The following is a 12071-nucleotide window of genomic DNA, read 5'->3' as shown; positions in this document are numbered from 1 at the left end:
TATGTCCATGAACCCACCCCCCAGATCAATATATAGAACACTTCTAGCACCCCAGAAGGTTCCTTTGTATGTTATCCCATCACCTAGCAAGAAGGAACCACTGTTCTGACTTCTAGCACCACAGAATCATTTTGTCTATTTTTGTACTTCATACAAATGAAATTATTCAGGGTACACTGATTTTTCACTTAATACCACACCAAGATCAATTTCTTACATCCACACATGCTCTTCAATCTGAATATGTATACTCACTTATTGAGGCTTAGTATAAATGTCACTTTTTCATAGAGGTCTCCCTGACTTTCTGAGCCATGCCCCTGAGTACTTTAGATTAATCCAAATCTAAATTAATGACTGCCATATACCTTTTCATAGCTTTTTCTGTCTTTATTATGATTTATAATTAAACATTTACAGGTTATTATTTCTTTAATGTCTGTCCACTTCACCAGACCATAAGCTCCATGTATATAGGAGGTATGCCTGTTTTTTTCATTTCTGTATCCCCAGCACTGTGGATCCCCCTTAGTAGTCATCTAATAAATATCTCCTGAATGCACGCATGCATGAATGAACAAATGAATGCATTTATGAATTGTACAATCTACTGAGATAGGAGAACTAGAAAAAGAGCAGTTTTGGGAGGAAAGAACTTGAGTTTAATTTGGACACTCAGAGTTTAGGAAGACCATGAGATTTCCAAGTGAAATAGCCTTCCACAACCCTTTAGAATGGATCATATCCTCTCTCTGATTCCTGGATCATAATTTCTCATTTACGTATCTGTTTCTCCCACTAGACCACCAATCTCATGAAGGTGGGGACAATGACTCTTCACTTTACTCTCAGTGACTGGTTTGGCACATGTATGAGCTCAATGGATAAATTAATATATGGAGTTAAGTATCCCAGCATGCAAGTTTTCAGAGAGGGACAGAGAAGCAGACAATGCTTCCTGTCTATGTTTTCCTCAAGCTGTTTCCCAGAGCCTAGTGTCTAAGGCCTGTCACAAAGTAAATACTCAAATGCTGGCAGAATTGAACTGACCTTCCTCCAAAAGTAGTCTAAGTATAAACTTTGCATTTTGGGCTACAGAATGACCTTCTTTAGGAATTTCACTCTGAGGTGCTAAGACAATAATGAAGATCATTATTTCAAAATGTGGAGGCCAGTGAGGTTATCTGCTTTGAAGGGAATCTAAAGTAAATCTCATTTCTGATCATGGTGGAATACAAATATTTTACAAAATAAAAGAACTTTCCTGAGCCATTGTAGCAATGCCATTTCTTGTACTTATATTTGACCTACTCATTATAAGAAGCAAAGAATGAAAACAACCCCAATTTTGGTTTCTAGGAGAAATTTGAATGTTTAAGGCATAATAAATACTAAATACAGAGACTTAACATACTCCAAACTTTGGTAGAACTCAAACTACTTGAAAATGATCATCATCCAATAATAAAAGAACTTCCAGTGAGAAATTTACTGGAAAAACATCTTTTTTTGCAGATAGCACAAAAACATTGTTTAAAAGAGGGGAGAATCTTAGGGTAATTAAAGAGTATGGAAAAATATATATCATAAGAGGTTATGTATGCATAAAGGTATAATCATGCTATGTGTATTTGGAGTATTTTGAATGCTAAATTTACAGCAAAATAGAATGTTGTGAATTAGTGGAATTAGGTGACCATAACTTGGTCAGCCAAAAGATCTTTTGAGATGCAGGCATAATAAAGAGGAAAGAATATAGTTTTATACAGCAAGTTATCAAGCTGGTTTGTAATTTTCTGTCTATATATCTATTTTTCCCTCTATTCAGCCTCTATTCACAATAGGACTGTGTCTTATTGATGTTGTAGCCCCAGTGCCTGCAAAGAATAGGTGCTTAAAAGTAATTGTAGAATGGATGAATGAATGAATGAATGTGCAAATACATGTTTGTAATTGCTTAGAAAAGGCCTAAGGATTTACATCCAACTCTTTTTACTAGATATATCAGTTGGGGTTCTCCAGAGAGACAGAACCAATAGAATATATACATATACATACATACATACATACATATATGTGTGTGTATATATATATAATTTATCTTAAGAAATTGGCTCATGTGATTGTGGAGGCAGGGTGGTAAGTCTGAAATTTGTAGGGCAGCCTGGCAGTTGGAAACTCAAGCAGGAATTTATGCAGCAGGCTTGAGGCAGAATTTTTTCTTCTCCAGGAAACCTCAGTTTTGTCTAAGACCTTCGGCTAATTGGATGAGGCCCACCCACATAATCGAGTAGAAATTCCTTTACTCTATAGAAAATATAATAAGGAAGGGTTATTGCTTTAAGGTCTTTAACAGGGGGTATCTGGCATAGGGTGCACCTGGGGCAGGCTTCTAGGGAGTGTGCGAGTGCTCATCTTGTCATAGTGTGTTGTATCAGTGGGTAGAGACCCATAAGATGAGTGGGAAGGTGTTGCAGCCCCATCCTGGGGAGGCCTGATGTTCTCAGAGGGGACAGTGTCTCTCAAGAGCAAGGGTGGTTCCTAATAGGGGAGGACAGACTAGTGTGTCAAACCCTCAACATTGTTGTAAGTATCTATGAATCTTGCCCTTCAACCAGTGAAGCCTGGTTATCACTATGGGCCCCGAGGGGAGGGGTGAGAAGAATAGAATAGATGGAAGAGGGGGTAACCGGAAGGCAATGGAAGTGTTTCACAAAATGGTGCAATAATGGATACAGGCCATGTTAAATTTCACCAAAAATATATGTAAGTGTATAGTCTACAGTGTAAACCATAATGTAAACCATAATGGAACCATGTACCCATGTTTCAATATCTGTACATCAGTTGTAGCAAATGTAACATCCACGTATAAAAAGATCATTGCTAGGATGCGGACTTGGCCTAATGGATAGGGCGTCCGCCTACCACATGGGAGGTCTGCAGTTCAAACCCCAGGCCTCCTTGACCCGTGTGGAACTGGCCCATATGCAGTGCTGATGCACGCAAGGAGTGCCCTGCCATGCAGGGGTGTCCCCCGTGTAGGGGAGCCCCATGTGCAAGGAGTGCGCCCCATAAGGAGAGCCACCCAGCGTGAAAGAAAGTGCAGCCTGCCCAAGAATGGCACCGCACACAGAGAGCTGACACAGCAAGATGATGCAACAAAAAGAGACACAGATTCCTGGTGCTGCTGATAAGGATAGAAGTGGCCACAGAAGAACACACAGTGAATGGACACAGAGAGCAGACAACGGAGTGGGGGGGGGGGGGCACGTCGCAGAAAGGGGAGAGAAATAAATAAAATAAATAAATAAATCTTTAAAAAAAAAAAAGATCATTGCTGGGTAAGGGGGAAAAGGGTTTGATGTTGGGTATACAGGAGTCTCCTATAATCTATATGTGACTATACTATGACCTAAAACTTTTTTGAAGATGTAATAAAATTTTTTTTTAAAAAAGGATGTAGACACTGAGGAAGAAATGGAAGAGAATGCCTTGCCACTGTACATACTGGGCAACGTCTATTACATTGATGAAAGGCAAACATTAAAAAAATTATATGATATTTTTCATTTTTTTAATACCCAAATTTATTTTTTACTTTATTTTAGTTTTTCTAAATTATTATGTATTCTATTTCTAATCTTTAAACCTGTCATTACTATTTCATTTTCCTACTAATTGAATTGGGCAATATATTAGGCTTCATTTTTTAAGAAGTTTTGGATCACAGAGGAGTTCAACTATGTGAGGGGGGAAGCACTGTTGTGGGATGTCCTGGGAGGCATGGGTGGGAGGGAGATTGCCAGGGCATGCATATAGGGTATACAGATATGTTCAGATGTTCGTTGGGTATTGTCATAGTGGGTAGAGTTACACACAACAACTGAGGGAGTGCTGCGTTCCCATCCTAGGGAGCTCTGTCATATTCCTCAATGGAACAGCAACAATCCCCCAAGCGCAAGGGCAAAGACCAGTGAAGACGGTTGGTCCAATGATGGGCCCTTGATACTGATCACTATGCTTATGAGCCTGTGTGCTTGAAATTTCAACTCGGTCTAGAGCTACAGGGTGCCTAAGGGTTACCTCCTGAGAACCTCCGTGTTGCTCAAATATGGCCACTCTCTAAGCCAAACTCAGTATGCAAATGCATTACCTTCCCCCCAGCATGGGGCATGACTCCCGGGGATAAGCCTCTCTGGCACTGAGGGATTATTACCAAGCACCAGCTGGTGATGCAACTAGAAAAAGACCTTGAATAAAAGGGGGAAATGGTAAAGACGAATGAGCTTATATGGCTAAGAGACTTTAAAAGGAGTCAGAAATGCATCAGAGGGGTTGCTCAAGTCTTAGCAGGATCCCAGAGACAGTCAAAGTAGATACAACCCCAGGTGGAGGTGCTCCTGAGGGCTATGGAGACACCCAGGTCCTACAGTCATGGCAGATGGCTCTGGAGTTCAGTGCCTTGTCAGTGGGCTCTACTTTGGAATTTGTGCTCCTGAGTGTGATGGAGTTTGACTCAGAAGTGACCTCTCTACACATCCTTCTTCTGTCACTTTTACTGTACCTGTGGTTGGTGCTGGGGTTGGTGTTTACTCAGGAGAGTTTTATGTCTGGACTGTCCATGTGCCAGCTGGGCCCTGAGCCTCAGCAGTGTTGTAACACCTACTCTCTGGCTCGTTGGACTTACCCAGGTCAGCTAACAGGGAGGTGAGGATGTCAATCACCATACCAGGGAACCAAGAGAGTCTACATCTGTAAGCAGGAGAATTCCATCCATCATCCATGTGGGATCTAAGCCCCCTCTTGATTTAGAGGTGGAGTGGACATTGCCACCCCAGAGTCCTCAGGATGGAAGAATAAAATATAGATTAGAGTGGACTTACTGGTATTCTACTAAGAATTATTGTGACTCTAGCAATGGAAGAAATCGTATCATTGATGTGGAGACAGCAGCAACAGGAGTTACTGAGGGTAGGGAGAGGGAAGAAGAAGTGTGAAGTGGGGGCATTTTTGGGACTTGGAGTTGTCCTGACTGATATTGCAGGGACAGATGTAGGACATTATATATCCTGCCATAACCCACTAAATGGACTGGGAGAGAATGTAAACTACAATGTGAACTATAATCCATGCTATGTAGCAGTGCTCCAAAATGTATTCATCAAACACAATGAATGTGCCACATTGAAGAAAGAGGTTGTTGATGTGGGAGGAGTGGGAGGAGTGGGAGGGGTAGGGAGTGGGGTATATGGTAACCTCATATTTTTTATGAACACACATATTTTGTATGTTCTATGTATCTTTAAAAAAAAATTCCTTTACTTAAAGATGTGTATCGTTAGCCACATCCACAAAACCTTCATAGCAATCTAAATTAGTGCAATGTGATTAAAATAATTGAGTACTATGGCCTAACCAAGGTGACACATAAAATTAATCACTGTAGGTTTCTCTAAAGACTTCACTTCCATATAATTTATATACATAAAACATATAAATTTTAAAAATCGATAAATATTAAACAACCCCAGGTTCTGCCATAGTCTCTGGGTGTCCCTGAATGACCATGGTGGCTGCCCAGAACCTTACCTTGAGGAAGGTCAGGCAGTCCTGGTTTTCACTCTTGTCCTTGTCTCGTAGCTCGAAGTTGTAGAGGGCACGGCAGAGAGGGGGCGGCTGGGGCAGTTCCTTGATGACCTCCACGGAGCTGGCAGGGAAGATCCCGCTGACTCCATTGATCTCCCCCTGGTACCAGTTCTCATCAAGCTGTCTCCGCAGGAGGATGACGTCTCCCTTATTAAACCTCAGGTCACCAGGATGCTGCCCTCGGTAGCTGCACAAGGCCTTTGCTCGAGGAACCTGTAGTGGCAGAGACCAAGAAAATATGCAATTCACTTAGAGGCTGGAGGGGCAGCAGGTGTAATATTAATAACTAATTACTGAGCACTTCCAGTGTGCTGAGTTTGTATGTGGACCAGGTCATCTGAACTCTGCAGCCCTTAGAGATAGATGCTTATATTAGCTCCATTTATCAGATAGGGTAACTGAGGTACAGAGTGATTAAGTAACTCACCTAAGGTGACACAGCTGGAAAATAGTAGATACAGGCTCAGAATTCAGGCAACCTGACTCTACGGCACTGTCCTTAACCATTATGCAGAGACCGGGTTTTAGAACTTGAATGAGTCCATAACTCTGGGTCTGGACCCTGATTTTGAATTCTGGCTCCACCTCTTTCTACATATGTGACAATGGACAAACTATTTAAAACCTTTCTTAAACTGCAATTCTTTCATGTATAAAATAGGGTGAAAACAGTAATACCTACCTCATTAGGGTTGTTGTGAAGAATAAATAATATACATAATGCATTTACTATACACTCAATAAATGACAGCACTTATCATCATGATCTATAACCGAGGGCTAATGATATCAGTTCTACTACTCCTCAGTATTGATGGGAAGAAAATTGAGGTGAAAAACCCCTGAAAATAGAAAGTGCTGTAAGAAAACAGCATAACATCATTTGTCTTCATTCTTATCTAGAAAGTTCAAGTGTTATGAGTGTTTGGATCATAAGGAAGCTCAACTGAGACCAAAAAAATCAATTAGACAGAAACCAATCATCAGTTTAAACAAAATCGGCTAAAGAATCATCATCTGTCAAATCAGCTGTCTGTCTAAATAATTATTTCAGTCAAATACATGTTTTTCTGATTGAGGACTTTTTTCTCATACAGAAATGGTCTCACTCTGGTATTGCTTGAAGTCAGCTTGGCAAACGGCAAGTTCTAACTTAGATTTAATAGGAAGCCCTTCAGTGTCACCCGGGATTGTATCTTATTTTGAGCTCTCCTCAGAAATGGGGTGAAGAAATCCCCACTCACGGTGGCTATTCATAATGGGGAAGGCATTAGTCCAGCTCTTCAAGGACCTTCCAAGTCTGCAATATTCATGTGAAAGAATTTCCAGCAGCTTAGGGGTAGAGACAACAACTGAATATCTTTTTGCTCATGGGATGGAGGAGGGGTGCTTTTCTGCTGGCTCCTGGGTACCATATGCAGAAGCCAGGGGTGAGATAACCACAGGAACACAGCTCATCCACAGGACCCTAGTGGACAAGTGAGCAAATATGTGCACACTAAGAGTTTACCACAATGGTATGGATATAAACAGGGAATTGGCTGAATGAATTATGATCTACTCATACAATGAAAAACCCTGAAGTCATTAAAATTGATGATGCTGATCATATTTAATAACACTGAGAGTTTACACATACTGTTAAATGTAATAAAAGAGGTTAAGAACAGTTATGTAGATGATGTTTTCATTGTAAAGACTAATAAATATCTTTACCTAGGGAAAATGCTAGATACATCAACACTTTAATAGAGGTTATTTCTCTGTGGTAAGATTTTGAATATTGAAAAAAAATTTTCCCCTATGCACCTAGCTATGTTTTTCTAACTTTTCTTCAAAAAATAATTGTATTATCACTAAAATTGGATAGTAAAAAGAAAATAAATGAAGCAGAAAATGACAAATGGAGATACAGAGGAATTCAGGAAGAAAATAAGCCAAGCTGAGTAGGATCAGTAAACCTTGTAACTACATTTGGGGTAAGACGTTCCTTACCTGGGGAATAAGTAGACAGAGCAGAGATGGGCACAGAGGACTGCAGGGGAATGACCTAAATCTGCCAGACCCTAAATATTGGGTATATCAGAGAACAATAGTTGCTGGTCCATATTCGTTCCCCACTTTTCTATGGCTACCTGGAATACTGGTGACATTTTTCAGCCTTCCTGGCAGCTAGATTCTGGCTAATGAGGTACAAACAACTTTTAGGGAATGTCCTTATTGAGAGGGACTGGTTTTCTTTTTTCCTCCCTCTGTCCTGCTACTTGGGATGCAGACATGACTGTTGGAGCTCTAGCTGCCATTTTGAGCAGTGAGGATGACGCCATGACAAAGAAGGGAAGGAAGGAGTATGGGTTGCAGAGTTGCGAGGCCACTCCTGAACACTTTATTTCCAGACTTTTGCCTGAATGTTAAATAAACAGCTATCTTGCTGAATGCACAGTTATTTTAGATTTGTTTAATTTACAGCTAATCCTCACTGTTATTGATAGGGAGTCCTCAATTGGCTAATTTATAAATTTTTTTTACAGGTCCACAGTACTATTTTATTTTGTGGCTTTATGGAATTCTTATAATATAGCTTAATATCAAAAGACTTGGCCAGAGGGAGAAAGACAGGAAAAAGAGAGAAAAAGAGAAAGGAAGGAAAGAAGAAAGGAAGGGAGGATAGATGGGAAAGAAAGAGAGAGACAGGAAGGAGGGAAGGAAGGGATAAAGAAAAAAGAATCTAACCCCCTTTGGCTCTGCATGGTAAAGACAATATCAATGGCAAATTTTTATAAAGTGCTCCTTCCCATGCGCCAAGCATTGTCCTAAACATGCTACAATATATTTTATTTAATTCTTACATTAATCTTATTAGTTCTAATTCCTTTTTTCAGATTAGAAAACTGGAATTAGAGAGATTAAAAAGCTGCTCAAGTTCATGAAACTACAAAGTGATTGATTTAGGATGTGAATTTGGGTTCGTCTATCCCTAAGTCCAAGGTCTTAACCATCAAGTCAGTGTTTCTCACAATGAAGTCTGTGGTTTCCCTGTATCAGAATCCTCAGCAATGTTTTAAAAATGCAGATTCCTGGACCCCATACCAGAACTATTTGATTAGACTTTCTTGGAGTGGGATTCAAGTAGCTGCATTTCTTTTTAAGTAGCTGCATTTTTAGCAAGCTTTCCCATCACCCAAGCCACTGGTCTGAGCTATACTTTTTTCTGACTCAAATGGGAGCAAAGGCGTTTCGATAAAAGTTTTGTAAATAGCTAAACTGCTTTCTTTTTTTCTTTTCTGGAAGGTATTCTAGTGCAAGTGGCTTACATGTTTGTAATGACCACTGAGCAAGTATATTTAACTAAAATTGCATAAATTGCTTAAATTCCTCTAAAGATGCCTAAACTTTGAAACTCTGGGCTAGTATTATTAATAATTGTCTGACCATCTTCATCTTTTTTCCATCTCCCCTCAGTATGGGTGATTAATGCAGAAGTGAATTGTGAATTCTATTATTAAAGACACTCCATCTTTTTTCTTATCATTTTGGATAATCTCTCTTCTAGTATTCCCAGTACTACATTCATGCTTATAGGAAACACTGGGTTTGTGTGTGTATGTGTGTGTGTGAGAGAGAGAGACAGAGAGAGAGAGAGTCACACACTCAAGAGGGAAGGAAATGAACATTTACTGTTCTTCTGACAGGCCACAGAAAAATTTCCCACATTATTGCACTATGGCATCTTCCATGTATGATCTCATTCATATGATCTCAAACCCTATGAAGTTGGTGGTATTTTCTATTTATTGGTGAGGAAGTAGGATTTCTGATAGCAAATGTTATCAAGCCAAGGTCACACAGCCAGTGCGCAGCAGTCCCAAGATTTGACTTAGGCTCATTTAATCTCAAAGCCATGGTGCTTCTACTACCCTACACTGTCTCTCATCCAGATGAAGTCACCTAGTATGCTTTTCCATCACAAAACTCATTCGGGGCTCTATTTTGTAATCAAAATCTGAATAGAGTATGAACACAATTTGCTTGCTGCTGGCTGCATTATCATGAATTATTGAACTCCAGAGCCCTCACATAAAAGTTAAGCACTGGAAGAGACTCAGCTAGTTAATTCTATCCAGCCCTCACCTGTTCTTCCAAGGGAAAATGACTGCAAGTCACCAGCTATCACCCATTGTATTGTTGGAAATAGCTTTTATCACCATAATTGTTTTCTATCTTTACAGGTGCAGGAGGGAGGGAGTATGGGGATAATGGGTGTATTAGTCAGCCAAAGGGGTGCTGATGCAAAATACCAGAAGCCTGTTGGCTTTTATAAAGGGTATTATTTGGGGTAGGAGCTTACAGATACCAGGTCATAAAGCATAAGCTACTTCCCTCACCAAAGTCTATTTCCACGACTTGGAGCAAAATGGCTGCTGAGGTCTGTCAAGGTTCTGGCTTCCTGGGTTTCTCTCTTCCCAGGGCTTGCTTCTCTCTGGGCTCAGGGTTCCTCTCTTCCCGGGGCTTGCTTCTTTTTCCGCTGTGAGCTTACTTCCCAGGGCTCCAGTTTAAGACTTCAGCATCAAACTCCAACAATAAAAATCTCCAACTCTGTCCTTTGCCATGTCTTTTATCTGTGAGTCCCCACCTCCCAAGGGGTGGGGACTCAACACCCTATGGATGTGGCCCAGTCTAAGCCCTAATCAGAATTTTATCATGCCCAGGTACAGACCAGTTTACTAACATAATCCAGTATCTATTTTTGGAATTCATAACTGCTACAATGGGGGTTTATGGGTGGGGTGGGGTCTCACAGCCAGGTCATCACCACACTCTTTTGCTTGGTGCTATTCAGAAAGCCAGGTAATCCAAATGGAAGCTTGTGTGTACCTAAATGCTTTCATTTTCTCAGGCTCAAAAGGCTCAAGCCTGCTATGCTTTGCAATTTGCCTATTCAGGGATACATTTGTCTCCTAAATAAGGTCTGGAAGCAATGGCAGCCATGCTTTTGATGCAGGGATAATGCACAGAATCCAGAACCGAGGAAACAAGGGCACGCAGAGACAGTAATAGTAAAGTTACATTGTTTGTTTGCCAAGCATCCCATTCTCTGAGGAACCGCCTGTTTTGTTCTCCATCTTCTGATGGGAAGTCATTCACTCTGATGACTCCACACACTCAGGGGCGTGTGGCCCAGGCTGGCCAGTTAGAGTACCCAAATCCCCTGGCACAGGGATTGGGTACAGGGGCAGGTGTGCAACCCAATCAGGACCAATTAAAACCTTCCCTGATATTAAAAAAGAATTATTAGAGAAGTTATAGATTTACAGAACAATTATGCTTAAAATACAGGATTCCTATATGCCATCTTATTATTAACACTGTGCACTGGTGGGGTACATTTGCTATAATTAAGGAAAACACATTTTTATAATTGTACTATTAAGTACAGTCCATGGTTAAACTTAGGGATCACCGTTTGTGTCGACATATAGATACATGAATGTACTGAAAGAGTCTTTTTTCCTTTTGGTTCACAAGCCTTAAGCTCACAGTGATATTTCCCAACCAATAGAAATGCCCTCGTGCATGAAGCCACTGAGGGTAGCAGCACCAGAGACACAGTGGGATAGATAGGAAATAGATCCCTGACAATAAAATTTGAACCACTACATTCAGCTGTGCCTGAAGGATCGGCAGTTAAATGAGATAATACCCCCATTTAATGTCTATTGCTTAAATTACTTGGAGTTATTTTCTGGTGTTTGAAATTGAACCCCAAAACAACAAAATGCCCAAACAATAATACTCAAATAGTAGAATCCAGAAACAGCAGAAAATCCAGATGCCAAGGAGCCCTGAGCTTATTTCCAGTGTGAAAAAATGAAAAAGGGACGTGGATTGATAACAGGGTTAGAGAAAAGGAACCCAGTGGAGTAGAATCACACCAGTGACACTTCAAGGGAAAAACCAAAGTGGAGTGGGAACGCATCCTGCTACTGTGTAACGAGCCCTTCACAGTTCGTTGCCACTCAGCACTTCCCACTTGGTTAGAAAAGGATTGGCCCGTTTCTTTCTGCTCCTGGCATCAGTGGGGCCAAAATCAACAAGAGCTGAGCTGACTTTCCTGAGCTGGTCACCCATCCCTGGAGAATGGAGTCAAGAAATAATGTCCTGGCTTTTGGTTCAAGTTAACATTTACCAGGCTTCAAATTCTCTGCTGCAGGATCTGTGTCTCAAACACCTCTATTGCTCTATATATCTGAGCCTTGGACCTAAGTAGGAGTTTAATAAATACTTGGTGAAGAAAAATTAGTGAATTAATCGAGAAATATTTAGAAACTGTCGTTCTTGGCAGTTAAAGATGCATGCAAAATTAATAAAAATGGCTGGTAACTATTATTTTGAAAGCAGATCTATTGGCATGAGCTGGAAAA

General features: G+C 40.6%; 1 protein-coding gene across 2 annotated transcripts in view; it reads right to left on the bottom strand.

Annotated features, from left to right (window-relative positions):
* SH3RF2 (SH3 domain containing ring finger 2) overlaps window positions 1-12071 on the bottom strand; it is a 118528-nt gene that overhangs the window by 60753 nt on the left and 45704 nt on the right. For both annotated transcript variants that reach the window (XM_058280265.2, XM_004476575.5), the window contains exon 3: window positions 5593-5862. In XM_058280265.2, coding sequence (XP_058136248.1) covers window positions 5593-5862 — 270 coding nt within the window. The remainder of the gene's footprint in view (window positions 1-5592; window positions 5863-12071) is intronic.

This window comes from Dasypus novemcinctus, chromosome 2, assembly GCF_030445035.2.
Source record: "Dasypus novemcinctus isolate mDasNov1 chromosome 2, mDasNov1.1.hap2, whole genome shotgun sequence".
In the NCBI taxonomy this organism is placed as follows: Eukaryota; Metazoa; Chordata; class Mammalia; order Cingulata; family Dasypodidae; genus Dasypus; species Dasypus novemcinctus.
The sequence above is the reverse complement of the archived record's forward strand: the minus strand, read 5'-3'. Positions and strand labels throughout refer to the sequence as shown.